Source organism: Sturnus vulgaris, chromosome 1 (genome assembly GCF_052056855.1).
Source record: "Sturnus vulgaris isolate bStuVul1 chromosome 1, bStuVul1.hap1, whole genome shotgun sequence".
NCBI lineage: Eukaryota > Metazoa > Chordata > Aves > Passeriformes > Sturnidae > Sturnus > Sturnus vulgaris.
Genome location: NC_142243.1, coordinates 85,937,886 through 85,958,258, shown reverse-complemented (window position 1 = coordinate 85,958,258; position 20,373 = coordinate 85,937,886). Strand labels below are relative to the sequence as shown.

At 37.4% G+C, this 20,373-nt stretch overlaps 1 protein-coding gene across 3 annotated transcripts in view; it reads right to left on the bottom strand.

Moving 5' to 3' along the window:
- SEMA5A (semaphorin 5A) overlaps positions 1–20,373 on the bottom strand; it is a 411,339-nt gene that overhangs the window by 119,247 nt on the left and 271,719 nt on the right. For all 3 annotated transcript variants that reach the window (XM_088171122.1, XM_088171116.1, XM_088171133.1), the window contains exons 8-10: positions 19,113–19,326; positions 5,643–5,928; positions 2,230–2,365 (exon numbers count right to left, since the gene is read on the bottom strand). In XM_088171122.1, the coding sequence (XP_088027248.1) occupies positions 2,230–2,365; positions 5,643–5,928; positions 19,113–19,326 (636 nt within the window). The remainder of the gene's footprint in view (positions 1–2,229; positions 2,366–5,642; positions 5,929–19,112; positions 19,327–20,373) is intronic.

The window sequence follows — 20,373 nt, the reverse complement described above, 5'->3', positions numbered from 1 at the left end:
ATAAACCACACCAAAGAAGAAGTTCTCTGGATATATCAAGCAGGAAAAATTCCAGCTGAATACTCAGAGTACATTGAAATGCAAATGGTCCTTGGTCTTATGATAGACACTACCCTGTCTAAAGAGAAAAGCAATGATGTCTGAAGAAAACAAGGTTCCTCAAAACTGGACTCTAATAGTATTCTAAAATGGAAAATATTTCATTAATATAATCCAGCCTCGGAAATACAATGTCTGATGTAACTATATCTTCACAGAAGTAGTCTTTCTTCAAATACCATATTTCTCTCAGTTGCTACTGAGTAGGTGAATACTCAGAGGATAAATCTACTTCTGGGACTATAGAGACAAAACTTCTGATCCTTTATCATAAGCAGTCTAGAAAACAAAAGTCCTTTCCGGGAAGGAAACCAACGACTCAGTCAATGAATACAGCTCATCCATGTGAGGTGTGACTCACAAAGTCAAGCCACAAAAAATGGTTAAAGCTCTAAGCATTAGACTAGCTTCTAGTATGCATCACTGCTGCAGTTATGGAGCCAGAAATGTAGCAGGAAGTTATTCAAGGGAATAAAAAGCAGCATCAGCAAAAGAAGAGAAGTTGGACATTAGAGATACCTAGAGATCAGTTGACATCAATTACCTTCAATATTGTGTTGTAATTACAACTTTTAGCACATTACAGCTTTTAACACTAGCTCTGCCTTCAATGTTGTTTGTGGCTCAGTGAGATGTGATACAACTATTGTCACTGTTCTTGTAAATTGGATGAAGTACCAGCTGTATTAAAATCAGCCATGCCATGTAAGAAATAAATTTCAACACCTGTCTTGACTGGGACTTGGAGATGTGCACTAACAGTACAGCAGAGACTTAAACTGTTTTTACACAGCCATCAGGCTATCATCTTTCTTTGAAAGTACCATTCAGTATGGGCTGCTCTTACAATAATTAACACCACTTTAATGCAAGGTTTGTAGGGAAATTTTAATAAGCTTTATTGGATGTGCTTACCTAGTCAGAATGGTGATAAGATTTTTACATACAAGCATTTTTTCAGGCTTTCTCCTTCAAAAATTTAGCCTCTCTTAGAAATACAAGTATTTCTACAGCAGGTGAAAAGCTGTATACAAATACACCCTGCTTATGCAGGCTTCTGGTGTGCCTAGAGTCTTGTCACTTGGCTGATGACAAACATAAAGCTTAGGAAAGGTAACATGGCTCTCGCCTGTAGCCTGTGCCTTATTTCCCTTCGTTTTCGTAGATCAGGAAGTAATTAAGACTACCTACAATCCCCAATGGATGGTTCTTTTTCATGATAGCAAAGATCCTATGAATCTTACAAGCTAGAGAAGGCTGTTTCAGGAGCAGAAGTGAACTTGTGAAATTGCATTGAAATTAAGGGAGGGTGAAAGGTGGATAGAGATGACTACACTTAAATACCTTGATGAAAAGCTATTGATTGTTGCTATTGATTATTGATAGCGATTTTTGTTAATCATTACATTAATGCTGCTTTTCCTTCCATCTCCCTTGCAAGAAGCACACTCATTGAAATTGTGCTAGTAGGAATGGTGACTATGCAAAAGACGAAAACAATGCATATGTGCTCAGTGAAACACCCCTGTTTTTTTGTAGAGTTCCTGTAAATGACCCACCTTGGACTAACTGGTTTTACACTGTCAGCCATCTGCAAATTATTACACCCTCTGAGGACAAGTTCAAATGAGGGGCAGAAGACATCGCAAATTCTTTTAATCCGACTCTTCAAGTAGTGTGGACCACCTTCCACATGAAAATATATAAAATTCTGACCACTCCTCCTTTACCACCTCCCTCTCACTTTCTTTTTTCTGACAGGCTTTGTTCCATTTTTAAGTTCTAATAGCAAAAATTCAGCGTAAAAGAGAATAGCAGTTTGATCATACTTCTGACAGGAGTTAATGTCACCTTGACAGATAACTAGTGTTTCATTTCAACAGAAGACTGCCTTTTTTCTCTTACGCTTCAGAGTACATCTGTTTTTCAATCCCAATTATTTTGTGAAAGGATAAAACCAAAATTCAATATGTTTAAATAAGGGGGTTGCCTAAGCACTTTTTTAATTTAGGGTTTTTTTTAAGGTCTTAGGCTACAACATAATGCAAAACTGGATTTCTAATTTATGAACCATACAGTACTTTGAGGAAAGCTCACATAAAATATTGTCCTTCTCCTAAATATCCATACCTGAAAATTGGGGTTAGGATTGGGGTATGGAAGCCAAGCAGAGCGAGAGTTCTCCTGGTATTTGAAGGGTCCATTAAAGGCCTGAGTTATGGCACTCAGATTGAAAACACAAACTGCTGAGGCTGCTATGCTGTTCCTGCAAAAGAAATAAATACATTAACCTATGTAATAACATTAAGAAGTCAAACTGCTGAAAAATAAATAAAAAAGGCTCTTCAATCTTTCAAGCAATTAATGAAGCAGATATGATCAGCCAGGAGATGATATCTCAAGATAATGATATACAATGAGCCGATTTAGCATAGTCATTGCATTTAAAATATTTGTCAATATTGTCAGCCTATTGTCAACCAAGAAGTTGGTGTGGGGGAAAATCTCAGAACTTCCTACCTTCTGCTGCTGCTCCAATACCATACTATACTTCTAATACCATACTGCTACACTTCCACACCATAATCACCTGCACTAGGGACACCTCTTTTCTAGGTACAAAGTTCAGGATGATATTATTCTCAGGGTTCAATAAAGTTTCTTCCATACAACCAATGACTGCTTGACATTAGCAAGGATTTTCAATGTGTGGTATGTCTCAAATCCTATAGAATCTCTGGACAAGACATGTCCACAAAAATCCTGTCTTCCAAGGGATGTTGTACAGCAATAAGAATGCAAGTTGCAAGTATCAAGAGAAAACAACTTGGACTGCTTACAAGATACCATGTTAAAAAAATAAACATCAATAAATGGCAGCTGGACAAAACACACAATTTCCTGAGTTTGCCTCAAAAATGAAATATACAAGTCAATAAAGTAATTCTGCATAGAGTAAAGAATATAATCTAATAACTATGAAAGCTCCTAATATGGAAAGCTGCATTGTTCTTTTCCTATTTTTGAGATAATGGAATAGATAATGAAGGTGTCAATTTCACAGATTTCTTATTGCAGCTAAAACTGCTGGAAATTATTGACAGCACATAAATGCCACATAGCATTCTTATCTCTTTTCTTTTCTTTTTCCCCCTATTTTTTTTTTTAACTTAACCTGGAATTTACACAAGGCTTAAGAAAACATTCTACAGAAGCTCCATAATGATGGGGAACAAAAACCAACAACTGAAAAAAGAGTTAAGATACATGGATTAAATACCAGGACAAAAGAGCAATTTGCATTCTTATGCTTGTCTCTCTTATTTCAAAGGAAGTCCAAAACTTGAAGTTCTGTGCTTACAACTTCTGCAGAATCAATCATCATCGGAGCTGATAGATCCTTGCTTAAATCACTAAATGCATCTCACTAAACTATTAATTTTACCAATGTTTTCTTGAATTTCATTAAGTCCTAGAAGAAAATGAGACTCACGTTTAAAGATTTTTTTGGTAGTCTGAAAGAAAAAAAATCAGCTTTTTCATGAAGCAGTGGCCATAGTGGACTTGATAGTCAACGACATATAAAAGGTGCAGGTTTGGCTGTTAGAGAAATGTTTCAACTTTTGCCCTCCACAAGTATATTAAAGTATACTAAAAAATAAGCATTAAGGTCCAATAAAGTCATTGTAATTCTGATGATATTGAGACTGAAGAATTACGAATGCCATTTAGTTATATCTGATGCTGTTACATGAACAGAAAGGCGTAAGTTGTTCCCTGTCACAGGAAATCCTTACGTTTCTCCATCACTTGCAGGCCAGAAACTATCTATGCCACAAACTATCTATGAACTGGTAGTCAGCATGGGGAAGTAATCCTAACTCTGTAACATTTCAAAAATCTCCAAAACATTTAGTTACAACATTTGATGGCAGGCATTTAAACAGAGCAACCAGAAATCCCTACCCTCAAATAGTTATAATTGATTAGTTCCTCTTTGAACAGTCCATCTTTCTGGGACAGTCAGAACGTTGGGCCATGGGGGAAGAGGAAAGTAGCAGCAAGGTTTACTTTCATGTGGCAAGATAGTCTTAACAATAGCAAGTCCTTTTTCAGGAGATCCATGAAGCATCAGAAACATCATTACCCTTCCATGGCCAGAGCCCTGTGGATTTTCCAGAGCGGAATCCCTCTGCTAAGGCTTCTCATGGCAGGAATATGTCTAGGCTACTTTGACTTCTCAAGAAAGATCTGGTTGAACAGTGCATGTGGATGCCAGCTGACAAATACCTGCCCTTTACTATATGAACTAATTAGGAAAACAGAACAACAAAATTAAAAGTACTGACTGAAACAGCAAATTTTCTTATCCCCAGCAATCTCAAAGTCTCTGCTATTCTCTTTCCATAAACAGTGTTTAGATTCCCTACATTACTCCATTGCAGAAACAGGGTGAGCTCATCATCCAATGTCATGAGTTAGGAATTGCCACAGCCTGGTGCAAGCATCTCATCACTAGTCTTGTTCACAGCCTGAGCTGCCAGCCCAGGGGTGAACCTGAGTGTGGAAGATGCCTAAATGAGCTCCAATTCATGTTCACTGTCTAGAATGCATAGGGATTATAATTTGTTTGCATTAATTTGTGAATGTTTCCACCTGGTTAATGGATATTTATAAAAGGTAGGTATCCCTGTGTTCAAGAGTGCATTACTTATTTTTAGGTGCCGAAGGACCTTTTAAAATTCTAGACAAAACTTATTTACACAGCAAGACAGTACAAGGTCAGAGAATCAGAACTCGAAATCAGGAATTATTCCAGTGGTCTGAACATGGGACTGCACAGCCATAGCACAGAGGCTGCTCTTGCTGAGCAGCATTTGAACACCAATCAACATGTTTAAATTAACAAAAGACATTTCTGAGATAAATGTCTCTTCTATGTCCATTCAACATTTTAATATTTAACAAATTTGAATTTTTAAGACCAAATTGAACTTCTTTTTTTTCTTTAATTTTACCTTATTGATATAACAGGTTCACTTAAAATTAGGTTAAATTATTGATTTGACCTTCAAACTCAGCTAAGGATATGTTAGGACTAAATTAAAATAGATAAGAGCACCTCTTGTGCTATTTTGGGTAAGATGAGTTGTTTATGACATGGTCAAATTCCATCATGTCAAATTCATGATTGTGTCACATTACAATTATAAAGTATTTATTTCATAAATATATAATGAATTTATGTATTACAATAGTAAAAATAAAAATTTTTTACTTTCTAACAGTAAATGAAGAATATGACAGAATAGTCTTAGACACAACTGGCTCCCTGCAGTAAGGAAATATTAAGAGTTCATTCCTTCACTTGTGTTTTCACCAATTCATGTGGGAAACATTTGGAACTGATACTTGTACACAGAAAAGAGTGGATTAGAATTTATGATGCTTACTTGGCATATGCAGAACAGAGAAGCTCAGAAGTTCTAGGTTTTGCTGTTACAAACAGCAAGAAAATAAAATATATTACCCGGTTTACTTACACATTAGTGGTAAAAATCCCATAGATCAAGTCCAGTTCTGGCAGGAAGAAAGTACTCTGAAGTTCATTGTAGTAAAATGGAATTTCTCCAGGGCGAGAGCAGTTCAGACGAGCTTTCATGAAGGTAGTCCAGGTATCCTCCAGCACAAACTTGCCACCAATATCATTTTTGCACACCCGAGCAGCACGAGAGAAAACTGTTTTCCCACAGTCATGTTCCACTGCGTTTTCCCGGAAGAAGAAGTAGGTAAAGTTCCCAATGTCATAAGATGACACAAAATTTGGTTCTGAAAATAACCAAGAAAATAAGAAAGAAAGATAATTTATTGCCTTCTTGTGATATATGCACTCATACTAACATGGAAATTGGATTTATCTTCAAGCATTATATTTAGATAAACACACTTTTTAATATCCTTTAGGGATATGGCACCATGGCATCTGAAAAGTCCAGCTGGTATTATGAGATACATGAGCACAATGCACTGGGGTTGGCTGGGTAGAGTTAATTCTTTTCATAGTAGCTAGCATGGCACTGTGTTTTGGATTTATGCTGGAAACAGTGCTGGTAATTCAGGGATGTTTTTGTTATTGTTGAGCAGCACTTACACAGAGCCAAGGCCTTTTCTTTCTCACACCACCCCACCAGCACAAAAAGCCAGCTGAGCTGCCATCTGGGGTCAAACCACGACACGTGGCCTGACAGGTTTTGCTCTAGGTGTTTGTAAAACACGACTGTGCTGGGCAACCTTGGCCCAGCTCACTGTATTCCACCATCAAAAGTGTCTCGGAGTTTTCATTCTTCCCATAAGGGCACAGTGAATTCTTAATGTAATTGCTGTATCTTTTAACTCTGTTTCTGCTTTGCCACCATGCTGTTACTCCAGATTTGCAGGATAATGGATGGTAACTGATGGTGAGTAAAAATGTGCTCAGAGGCTGTAATTAAAAGAAAAGAGATCTACACAAGAATATTTGATGGTAAGATAACTGCATTTTAACCCTATCTTGCTTAATGCTTTTGAGCTGATTACAGATTTCTTTTTTCTTTCCTTAAAAAATGATTAAAAACTGATCCAAAAAAAACAATCAAAAAACCTGATGGTGATGGAGGAGAAATTAGAGAACATATTAAAAATAACCTGGAAATCAACAGATGGCGATGCTTCTCAAAAGAAAAGAAAAAAAAAAAGAACAGTGGAACCAAAGACAACAAACATGTGGTCCACTTCCTGCAAGGATTCTAGAACTGAGGAAAGTCCATGACCATAGAAGAGGCTGACAACTCAATAAGTTCTTAAAGGGAAGATAAATTTGATACACAGATTTGTGAAGAAGATTTCCACTTGTGCAAGGAATCATTTTAGAACACTAATACCTCTGAGAAACAAGAAATCTTTTGTTTCTCATTTCCAAATTTTATTCGGAAATGGGAAAGCAATTAAACAAAATTGTTTTAAAAACATCTGCTTGAGGAAACACTTCAAATAAAATTAATAGGTGAACAATTTTGACAGCTCTATTGTATAAGTTGCTATATATTGTAAAGGCTGCTGTAATTCAATGTGAGCATTTTACAGGAGTATCTCAAACCTATCAGAATTTTGGAGGGGCACTAGAAAGGCAAGGAAGCTGGCAGTGCCTCACAGCAGTCCAAGCTGTCAGAAAACTCTTTTTCAAAGACATTGCAGATCCCAGCTAATGTGGCCTCTTGTGCTGCTTCCATCTCTATCTGCTGTGCTGAGAGTTCCCAGGGCAGGTTTTTGGCAGCAGTGATTATGAGCTGCCTTGGATGTATGAGCAAATCCAATAGTGCTCTCACTCCTCCCTCTAATTTTCACTCTCTATTTTATTAAGTGCTTCCTTGAGAGCAGTCTGGAACACACCACATTTTCTCCACATTCAAAACTGCACAGGTATTTTGCTGGCAGATCACAACCCAACAATTTTAAGAACTTGTTGGTGCCCTGAGCCTTCATAAATTACATACTATCAATGCATTTTTGTCTTTGAAAAAAAGGAATAAAAAAGACAAAATAATTGAACATGACTTATGGTATCATAAGAAATAAAATTGCACTGGCAATATTAAAAAAAAATCTTCATTCCATATCTATGCAAAACTTTCATTACAATAGGGATTTTGCTTCAAAGGTTTCAAAAGCATCAAAAATTTACCGTGCAAATACTCAAAATCAATTTGATCCACCCACAAAAAACATTTTGTACAAACATTAAAAAAGGAGGCCCTGCCTTGCAATCAGGCCTGAAGATACTTCTCACTGGAGGCCCACTGATATAAAAAGATCTCTGCATTGGCACCACAGGATCTCACTGCACAGTTAAAAAAAAAACCACTTTTGGAAGCACTCAGCTTCCACTCAGTAAAGAATGATGAATTACAAAAATAAAACAAACTATAGCAGTAAAAATCATATGAAATGCATTCAGAATCTATTCAGGTTCTTGAAAATCCATATCAACCTTTCAACTGACAGTATTTTAAAGTTGCACTGATAATCATAATACATGATTAAAAAATACCTAGTACTCATATTTCATGGTTTCAAAACTGAGAAACAATACATACATCTGCAAACACCTATATTTTATTGATTATGAACTGGTGAAATTGTGACCTGCTGTTGAAACTCGTGAAAACTGCTTTCGTTTGCATTAAATGTAATAATGTCAGAGTTACCTTAGGGAACTCAGTGGATATGGAAGGATTATCATGTCAGACTTTGTTTATTTCATTCTCTCTTTGGGAAAAATGAACAGGGTCCCTTCAAAACTTCAGAGGGAAAAGTAGCTTCTCAGCTAGGAAAAATCAGTTCTTATGTCTCCAAATATTGTGCTGTGAATTGCTATTTGTTGACATGGAGGCCTTACCATGTGAGTTTTTAATGCAGCAAATGAAGTGAATCTCTTGTTTCATGCTGACTTTGCAAATAGTTCTTGGAAGAGAAAATACATCTCGTATCTGATTTATCAGATCACAACAAGTGCAAGGATTGTGGTATGTGACACGACACAGTTAGTACGAGAATGTCAACCTGTAATAATGTCACAAGTATTGTATACGACCTTTATAGGGTTTTTTATATACTCAATTTATGGACTTGTCAGGCTGACTAGACTTTCCCAAATTAAATTGAACTAGTGGAATGAGGAAAGCAAGAAAATTACTTTGTTGATGTGACCCAAAACATATCTCCAGTGTGTATCACAGAGCAGTGCTACACAGAGCACAAACCCAAACACTGAAAGCACTGGGTGGCTGGTTAGCACAGCCCCTGGGCAAACACACTGCTCTGCTATTTCTAAAGTTTGCTTACTCGGCACAAATCCTGGGAATCTCTACCATTTCCTTCCTAAAGCAACATGACTGCCCAACAAGGATGTTTTCCCACAGACTCTTCTAAATTAATGCAAAAAAAGACAACCATATGAAGCCAAGATAGCACTTTAACTGGAAATAATACGATTTTTTTTCTGAAGGTTGGAGACAAACCTACATTTTTCGGGAGCACAGTCTCGGCTCTTATTGTGAAAGCACTTAACAGGAAGACACAATTATTCCTTTTAGATTATTCTCTCCACCTGCCAAAGGTGTCATGCATAAGCTTATTTCCTGGGCCTTTTTTATTTGGTGATGTGGATACAGTCTGAGTGGGTAAACGGATGAGAGGAACTGTAAGGAAATTTTCTGTGGATAGAAATGGGAAACAGGAGCCTAAAAGAGCTTCCTGAGAGCACCTGAGGTAATCTTGGCCTCTTCTTGCTGCCTGAATTTAGGAACAAGAAAGTTTGCTTGTGCTTGTTTCACTTCTGAAGCAATCTAACATGGCTTAATTTACATAGTTAGTGGATCCTACTGCTTCCTGAGTGAACCAAATGACAGGAAATGATCTAGTGATCTACCTTCTTTAAGGAGGTAACAGCAATTAACCTTCAGGATTTAAAGGTCCAAAGCCTACTCTAAGCAATAAAAGCTGTGATTTCCACTGACTGTCCCTGTGAAATGTGACCACTCACATCTGAAATGTAAAGGCATTCAAGGACCCAATTAAAAGGAAATTAACACAAGAAATGTAAAAAGAAAGCTACTTTTTTTTTTTCTGATTTAGACACAGATCAGATTATATATGTATATATTCACACAAAATAACACACACACACAAAGATATTTGGATACATAATATATTCAAGATCTTAGGAGTCTAGATACTGCTCTAATGTTGAAAGTCTGTCTGGAATGTGTTCACTTGTTCACTGACCTCCCTAGATCTATGAATCACACTATACTGTTGATCTCTAAAGAACCATTTCTTCCTAATTCAGCCAAATGCTTAATAGCATTCAATTCTAGAAAGATGCATTTGAGATTTTTTGAATAAACTTCACATTTCAGCTAGAAATGCTCTTCAAAAGGGACACTTAAATTAACGGAAAGAATTTAAGCTTCAGATGCGCCAGGCTATATTATTTCCTTTCATTTTATTAACATATTCAACAAAGTTCAGTTGCAATTTCATTTTGCCATTTCTGTATATCCATTAAGTATATTCATTTAGTTGTGGCCCTTTGCAGCTGTTGGAAAAAAATTACAGACCTTGCATTGGACTGATCAAGGCATCACTGCTCATGAAGGTTTAGGGACAAATTTTAATCGCAGTAAAATTTTCCTACAGCATTATATGTCTCAAAAGTAATACATAACTTGTGGTCATCACAGCTATATCCATCCTCAGGACCTGAACTGGTAAGTCCTATATATGAAAGTGCTGGAATTGGTTTATTAATAGCTATTTTTCCTCTGTGTTTAACAATTACCTATGATGCGTGCTAAAAATGCCAACCTGCCATAGAGTAGCTGGCTACCAATCGATTTTCACATTTCCTTTGCAATGCCTTAGCTGTCCATGATTTCTTTTACATTCTTTTCCTTTTGCTAAATTGAAAATTTTATAGGTATGGAAGAGCAAGGACAGCAAAATACACTAAAACTGTGAATCCCAGACATTTTTTCCAATCTCCTCTTATATTGCTGATAGATTTTATAATATAATTCAGCATAATCATGAAAGTGGATGCACTCATTACTTTTTTACTGATCTACTCTAATAAATTCTGAAATGCAATTATTTCTTTTCTGAAAAATTGTTTTCAAATATGGTATTACAAAATTCCTTCTTTTATTTCCTGTTGTTTATTTCCTGTTGTTTATTCCAAATAAATCGCCTTCATTTTCAAGGTAAAGTATTCTTACATGGCATAATACTTTGCAATTTATTATATCGTTTTGCTGATGCAAATTTGCCAGTGACAAACTTAGTCACAGAAGCCATTCTCTAACCTAATACTTATTGAAGCCCTCAAAAGTCACACCTGGAGTTCAGTGGATTTTGTCACATATATTCACTGGATAGACACCTTGCAAAGACATGTATGTGGGGGCAGCAGGGCAAGGGTGAAAAATATACAGAGATTTCATTAATTCACTCAAAATCTCTAGAAATTTTGAGTATGGGGATCTATCAGAAGATCCAGAAGTTGGGATGGTGACTTAAAATTGAATCCAGAATTCCACATACACAGGAATCCAGTGTTCTTTAAGGAGATTTTGCCAATCAGCTGTTATGGTATGGAAAGAAAACCCAATTATGATGGCTTACCCATTTCTCTCCAAACATTTTCACTACTTTTTTTTTTTTTTTCTTTTCTCTGTTCTAGTTTTGCAGGGAATGAGTTAATTAAATGACTTTCCCTGCAGACTTGTGCATTTGGTTTGCATGGCCAAGCTTTGGTCGTGGAGGGTCTACAGGGCTGCCCTTCTATGAGAAGCTGCCAGAAGCTTTCCCCAGGTCCAGCTGTGCCAATCCCTGGCAGCTCCAATAGATGGACATGCCACTGGCCAAGGTGGGGCCAATTAGAAATGGTGGCAATGCCTCTGTGATGACAGATTTAAGAAGGAAGAAGAGTTATAGCACAGTTTTAGTTGTGGCCACAGAAAAGAGGAGTCAAAGAATGTGAGAGAAGCAGCCCTGTAGACACCATGGGCAGTGCAGAAGGAGGGGCAGGAGGTGCTCCAGGTTCCAGAGTTGAGATTCCCCTCCAGCTGGAGGTGGAGACCATGGTGAAGCTGTGCCCTTCCCCTGCATGGAGTTCCACAGGGATGCAGAAATTCACTGCAGCCTGTGGAGGAGCCCCATGCCAGAGCAGGTGGATGCCTGAGAGGAGGCTGTGATGCCACGGGGGGCCCAAGGAAAGAGGAGCAGCTCGAGCAGGCTGTCCTTGAAGGACCACACCCTGTGGAAGAGTGACCCACACTACAGCAGTTTGGGGAGCACTGCTGCTCCTGGGGTGGACTCACACTGGAGAAATTCATGGAGAACTGTCTCCCGCAGGAGGGACCCCACAACTCCTCTCCCTGGGCAGAGGGAGAAGCCACGGTGATGAACTCATCATAAGCCCCCTTTCCCTGTCTCCCTGCTCTGCTGGGGTAGAAGGTAGAGCTGGGAAGAAGGGAGGCATAGAGGGGAGGGTGGAGGGTTTTAAGGCTTTATTTTACTTCTCATTATCCTGCTCTGATTTTGTTAACAATAAATTCAATTAATATCTCTAATTTGAGCCTGTTTAGCCAATGATAATATTTGGTAAGAGATCTCTCCCTGGCCTTATCTCAACTCACAAACCCTTTGTTATATTTTCTCTCCTCATCCAGCTGTGGAGGGGAGTGACAGAGAGGCTTTGTTGGTAAGTGCCTGGAATACAGACAGCATCAACCCATTACAACCTGCTCCTCTTTTCCTTTTCCTTTTTCTTTTTTTTTTTTTTTCTTTGTCTTTTTTTTTTTTTTTTTTTTTCACATAACGAAAAGGAAATCAATTGCATAATCATCCTCTTTCCCCTTCAGCTTAATGCTTGGTATGCTTGATGCTGAAATTCCATCTCTGCCTCCAATATTTCTGCTACAAGATTACACAGGACCACAGAATGAGTCAGGTTAGAAGGGTCATCTCATCCAACCTCCCTGCTCAAGTTGGGTCATCCAAAAGTACATTGGACAGAATTGTGTCCAGACTGTTGTTGAATGTTCCCAGTGAACGAAACTCCACAACCTCTCTGAGCAGTGTGTTCCAGTGCACAGTTACACAGTAAAGACATTATTCCTCTTATTCAGGTAACCTTTCAGTCCCCTCCTTTCTTTGATAAATGGTAGCTTTCATGTGTTCATGTTCCCTGAAATTTGAAATTTTCCACCTTCCCGTGACTGAGATGCATTTCACTCCTAAGTTCTTTCATTCTCTCTGGGTCACTGTGTATCATAGGTTTGTGCATTAATGAGGCTCACACTCCTGTTGTGCCTCTCCACAGCTGGGAACAGATGATCTGCTTGCAGAAGTGTCCTCCTTCCTCATTCAGCCTCTCTTATTGGCACCTGGCCTAAGCAAGTTAAATAAGATGCAAAAGAAGAGGCTCTGTCCCCAATAGCCTCATGGCGTTTTTAATAAATGGTAGGTGTACCTTGCTGTTTTACTTAGGGTAGATAAGAAGTAAAAATATCTTAACTCCATGGGTAGTGCTTCTTGTCTACTATTTTGAACAGGTAAGGAAATGCTATGAAGGTGTTTTGTAATATCTTAGTCTGGCACTGGAAAAGGAAGTCAAGGGAGGCCCCTCCCTCCCTCACACCAACTTACTGCTCTCCTATTCTGTCACTGCCATCGAGTAGAAGATGTATGAACTTGAAAAGAAAAACACAGCTTAACTGCTCAAATTTTTCCTCTGGTAGCTGCTCCAGTGAAGAAGTCTACGGACAGGTTTCAAAACCAGCAGGTATTTTCTCTCCTGTTCTAGGATACTGGCAAAAATGATGATACACACAAAAGAAAAGAACCAACCTTATGGGTGGAGCAAGCAAAAAATGTAATTATTTATCTTCTTGCAAAATAAGCAAAACTGGTAGAATATGCTTGGCACATTTTCAGTCATGTCTCTTATCTGAACGAGTACATTGCACATTCAAGCACACACTGGTTTTGAGTTACATGAAATATTACATAATAAAGAAAAGTTTGCACTAGGTAATTACAAGGCTTTTCATTAAAAGCCAGAAAAATGAAAGGATAACACTGAATTATTATAGCCATTTCCATTAATCCTTAAAAACAAAATTGATAGAATTAATTTTTATTCTTAGATCATAAATTCTCTCTACACATCCTACTAGCAGCAAAAGTTATAATAAAAGTCTACTAACAAACAATAATACACCTTGATTCAGAGCTGTATTAAACCCCTCTAACCAAACCACCTTTGTAAGAATTTTATTCTTACTATTACTTGTGAAGTCTAAAAGCATCTGCTCTGGATTAATAATCTTTTTACTAGTGTTGTTAAGAAAGTGATCTCAGAAGAACTACTTTAGTATCTAATAACCAAATGCCTAGGACAGCAAGAGGAAAAATGGTAATATTATGTCTTCCAGTAAAGCAGAAAAATCCAAACATTCATCTCCTCAGATGGAAAGGCTTCTAATTCAGAAGAGATTTTATTTTATTTTATTTCTATATCTGATATAGGATTACACTTTAATCATATATGGTATGCCCACTGATGAAATGTTGTGACATTTAGAACGCAGTTTATTTTTATTTAATATGCTCCAAAAGCATCTATCATTGCATGTCTAGGGTAAGGAAAACAGCTGTAATCATTTCAAGGTAGTTGAGGACCCATGCAATTGTAGGGAAAGCCATTTAACAAATTATGAAACTAAATGTTGTAGTGTTTCTTTCTGTGATGAAACAGGGATTTCCTTTTTTTTTTTTTTTTTTTAATGTTTTGTCCTTTTATTGGCAAAAATAAAAGAGCAGCAAACAGACATTATAGACTAAGGCAAACTTTCACACTGAGGTATCAGATAACATTTAGTAATTTAAAGAGGTGTTTTGAAAGGAAAATACCTTTACTAACTGGAAATGTTGGACTACAGAAAAGGTTTCTAAGTTTAAACAGTGGAGGCTTTTCCTTGCCAATCTGGACACACTGCAACTGTGGACTGCACGTATAGCTATTGCATTTACTTCTGTCCTCTAGAGAAAACTATGACAAATTCTGCCCCGGTTGCACTTTGCAGATCAATGCTACAGTGAAGTCTAATTAGAAGTATACTATAGAAGTATACTATGTCGACTCCAGATATGATTTAAACATTGTTACACTGAGAGCTTAAAGACACTGAAACAGACAGCATGCCAGCTTAATGATAGAGTAATTTATTTTTTTGTCATGTAATAATACCCATAGCAGACTGCTAAAACAGACTATTCTTCTTATGAAACACTACAAGGGGAATTTCAAAACATTCCAGCGACATGCTGCCCTTTACTGACCTGAGCAGCTGCCTGAGGGTCAGGGTCTTGCTGACTGCTTTGGTCAGGAGAAGAAATCAGTGGGAAAGATGTCTGCTCCAGACATAATCCTCAGTGTGTGTTCTATCACCTCAAATTGTTTCTCTTAAGCACAGAAACACCTGAACTTGATTCAGAGAGAAAGAGAGGGTATGCAGCAGAACAGGACACCTTACAGAGTAAATTCCTGGTAAGCAGCCTTTCCACTTTCTTCATCTCTTTGTGCATATATACATATTTATGTGAGTAACTTCAGGCATTACATTTTCCTTTGTATGGGAAAAGAGCAGGCCAAAATATGACATCATGGGAAGGAGAGTTGGGTTCTCTATTTCACATTTGCAGGCTTAGTACCCTGCAGCCAGCTGGGCTGTTGGATGGGGAGAGAGCTGGTTTGCAGCCCTTGTTATCTCCTCTGGGTGACCGTGTTCCCTTTGAGAACAGTGACACGGGTACAAAGTACTGACTGGGCTGGCAAGAGGATAATGCAGGGCCTGTGTCTCCCTGCATTGTCTCTGGATAAATTCTTTGTGAGCAGCCTAACCCCGGCTGAGCTAAGGTGAAGTGCTCAGGTCATACCACTACCGCAGCCTGGTGCTTCCGTGGCACCTCGCCACGGAGACAAGCAGAATTTCTGCATGGTTATAACTGTGGTCAAAAACCTGCTCGTTGCCTTTGGGCCAGCTGCTTTTGATGTTGTCTATAGGAGCACCAGGAAGACACAAATAGCATCGATAAACAGAACATCAATTTCTTTTTCTAGAAGCAGAGGGAAGTTCTGAAGTTAAAAAAATGTAATTGGTGATCTTATTCAGAGATATTCAAGAGCTGAATAGATTACTACTGTAAATGTTAAAAGAGACTAAACTATTACATGCTTCTTTCCTCCATCAATGAAGACGACATGACTGTGAACACTCTAAAATTTTCCAAAATAGGAAAATTTTAAGGAAGTGTGCAGATATCTGTAATATTTGGTGAGCTGTCCTTTCTGCCAATAAAAATTTTTAAACCAGCCAAAATTCAGGCAGTCAAATCCTGAAGCATGTTGTCTAGTAGGTGAACAAACAGCATGTCCAAAGAGCCTCAAAGATGGCTCCACAATTACTTCCTCCAGTCAGAAATAGGGTTTCTGTGTTGGCAGTGTTGCTGTGCTGCCAATCTAACTTTTTGGATTTGTGCCAGTTCCAAATTTTTGTGCTTCACATTAACTTCTCTTTTCCCCTTTAGTTATATTCTCTCAGCATACTTCTGTGGCTTAATTTAACACATATGCTGAATAATTAATTCTTTTAACTGAGCTAACCAACTCTTTGTTCCCCCAGATAACTGAGTGTTGAGTGCATCAAGAAAATGATAATTCAGAAATGAAAGTTCCCTGATTTCTCCATAATCTCCTCATGTTAAGCAACTTGTCAGAATGATGCTCAGTAAATAGCTGCTAACTTATGTACTTGGCTGATGTGGATTGCTTCCAGGCCTATCAAGCCCCCAGTAGAAGGCATAATAAATAATGATAACAAATTATAATAAATACATGACATAAATAATGATAATAAATGCATGACTCTGGCTGAACTAGAACAAACAGGGAACTTGGGTCAACAACGTAGATGTATTTTATTTGTGAAATTTGTGATTCTAGAAGATGAAATCACATGATGGGAATATGGGATCTCACCCAAACCACCTGACACATCAGCTCCATTTTCCCCTCCCACACTGTGTATCATTGTTCCTGTGATTACAGACTTTCTGACAAGTAAGATTAGGAACACGTTTTCTCCTGTGATGTAGATTCAGAGCTTTTCAAGTCAAGATCTTGCATCAAAAGGTACAGTGAACACCAGAGCAGACTGCCTAGGCATATAGGTAGGTCCTTTATTGCCTGACTGATGGGATTGAAGATCTCCGAATTTGCTGTGCTAGCCACTAAAAATCAACGTCTTTATTGCATAGCAATAAAGCACAGAACAAGATAATCAGCTGTGTTTCAGAGTACAATCATCACCCCCAGAGATGATTTGATTTGGTCCAACATGATTCACAGAGCAGAAAATCTTAAGTGAAAAAAAACAGGGTGCTTCCGAAGAAAAATTTGCATTGGAAAGACAGACGGATAGATGCATGCATGCACATGAGCACCTCGAATGGGGCTGAATTACAGTAACTGTGAGCTACTGCTGCATAACAGATATTGACTAGGGAGCTTCCCATACAGTTGATGCCTTACTTTTCTTGCAGGATTATTGATCTGTGTTACTTTCTCAGTGAAAGAAGCGAAAATCTTCTCTTCAATCCAAGCACTAAAAAAACTAATGTAGTTTCTTGGCACTGAATCATAAAAGCACGCAAATTGACAGAAAAGCAGATGAATCCCTAACTCAAGCAGATGAATCCCACTACTTCTAGCTACCCCAGAAAATATTTCTCCTTCCTTTAATATAGTTAACTGGGCTGCTTTCAGTCTTTTATTGGACTTACTTTACCTGGCTACAATTACAAAACTCATCTTTTTCTTCCTCCCCAAAGATAAAAACTACAGTTTCCTGGTAACTCAATTATAAACAGCTTTGAGTCAGAAGAATGAACTCTAACAGAGAATATATAAGTACATCTGAAGCTTTTAATGGACAAAATGTGAATACAGTGAATATGATTAATTAGAGAAGTCTAGAGGGAATTTCAGTGTGCCTTTGGCATTAAAGTATCCAGTTAAGCTGCAAATTCTGTGTGAAGAATTTTTCCCTTTTGACAAAAGCACACAGGTGTGGCACAGCAATTAGTTCCAATACCAAGCTGAGTGGACAAAGGGTGCCTGAACAGGGATATATACACAATTAGTTCATTTTTGCCCTCACTTCTTTTGCACTGCTATAACTCTGTTATGTTCCACACAATTTAGGACTTTTTTCGTTGTTGTTGTTCATTAATATTCTAAAATCATCCAACCTTTAGAAAAGGTCACAAATTTCTGCGAGCTACCTCTGTTGAGTTCATTGTTCAAATAAAATACATCAATCATATAAGCACGATTCAGCATTCACATTATGTGAGAACTGGCATATTCTTATTAAAATCTGTTACTTGCAGCTGACCAAATGTTCTGAAGATAGAAGTATTTATATTTGTATTTAATTTCTAACATGAGACTAATCCCATCATAACATGAAATGCACTGTAGGAATAGTGACTGTTATGTGTTATAATTTTTTTTCATTTTGGACAGGCATGGGCAAACTATAATATACATAACTTCATATTTATGTTTAACAATATTTTTTCATTTTACAAGAATCTGATTCTTTTTTTTGTAATAAACAAAATGGCAACTTGGTCTGTCACATCTCAGGAATACCTATCTGTTTACATCTTCTCCCAGCTAGAAATCCTCATCCTGTGATTAACATCCATGACACAAAATTGGCTGCTCAACACAATTTTATGATATGTTTTGTAAACAATTCCCTATCCTTTGGCTATAAATAAGTGTCAAAAATGTCGGTCTGCCACCTAAGCAGCTTGAAAGCCAAACTTTTCTGCTTGTCAAGACTGGGATCTGCAGGGAAAGCCAGAGAATTCAGTCCATTCTAAACCGTTTATTTTTGAGGGGCTTAGAAAAAAATGCTTAATGCAAGCTGCTGCTCAAAGCTGACTCAGCTTTGCCATGTAAGAGTGTATGTACATCTCATCCCTCTGCCTGCAAAAATTACATATATTACAGGGCACATCTACAAACTTCAGGTATATTAACTAATATATAAGTATTTTATATATTAGTTAATATAGCTTATATATCTATATATAAATATATAATTAAATATTATATTAAATATAGATATATATTTAATATATTTAATATAGCTTTTATATATACTTATACTAGTCTAAGTATTTTACTTACACTAGTAATATATTTTAAAAGCAAAATAATTTAAAAGTGAAATAAAAAATACTCCAAAAACATTCAGATTCTCAGAATGGAATTTCAATACCACGAATATGATGAACATGAGTTAAAAAGATGAGTCTCACAGTCCATCAGCACTCACCATTCAGCCACTTGGAGTTGTACTGGGCAGTTCGGAGCGGAGGAAGGGCCCCCAGACTTCGATAAATAGCAGGATCCCTTCCTGGAAAATCCATGGCCGTAGCAGCATATAATTCTCCACTGGAAGTGAGAAGAGCAGTGGAATTGTGCTGGGGACTGTAGGGACAACGAGCCATGCCACTGATTTGGTCATGAATCTCTGTCAAGTTGCTTAACTGTAAACGAATTAGAAAAAGGGATTAAAATTACTCAAAAAATATCATTTCAGCCAAGCTGCATCAATCTGAGCAAAATCCTCTGACAAACACCTGTTATTTGTTTTAGTATTGTACAGTAGTGATGAGCCAACCTCTACATCAATCTGATATTGTCTCACATAGAAAGTCTTACTGTAATGTTGCCAGATCTCACTTTTGTCCTTTTGATACTTAAAGCACACGTCAGTCATTATCCATCAGGCCTAAATATTTTCTATTAGAAGGGGCTTAAAAATTAATTATCTCTGCAAAGATTGTTATCAGGAAAAATAAAACTAAACCTGATTGCCAGAATCAATAAGGCATCCACCATAGCAGATAACAACAACAACAAAAAAATCTATTATTTGTTTTGTTGGTGTCCTTTAGGAAAAAAAATCTCACATGAAAAATGAGAGTACGAAAAAGAGCTTTCAAACTCAGCAGAAGCATCTTTGATTTAGGAGTCCAAATACTTTCAGCCATAAACCACAGCATGATGTTAATATGCTATTTGAAAATAAAGGTACAATGAGTTTAGATATAATAAATCTGCCAATGAGCTTTTTAGTAATACAGCTATTTTTTGTATTTAAGTATTTCTTGCCTCCTGAAACAAATAGGCAGCCTAGTCCAAACAGCGACATTTTAATACTTATTATGACTATTACTGATGCTTCAATTAGGCTTTTTTGAGCATACTTTTTTGAGAATGACAGATCTTCTCAGTCAAGATTTCTCATTCTCACCAGTCAGAAATCACTAATACAGGTACTGTCATTTCTCCAGAACTACACATACACAGTATGCAGCTACACAACCACATTTCATAACTAAATCTATTGATGCCAATCAAACCTGACAGTGGCAGAAGTCTTATAAACATCCAAGGTTCATAAAAATTGGCATGTAGGAGAAACTAAGCTGCTCATAGCTGTGTCTCCCACAGCTGAGGAAAGTACTTCAGAAAGAGATAGGTTAGCTCTCCTCTTCGGCCTTCCACCAGCTAAATCAGCCTTTTACACA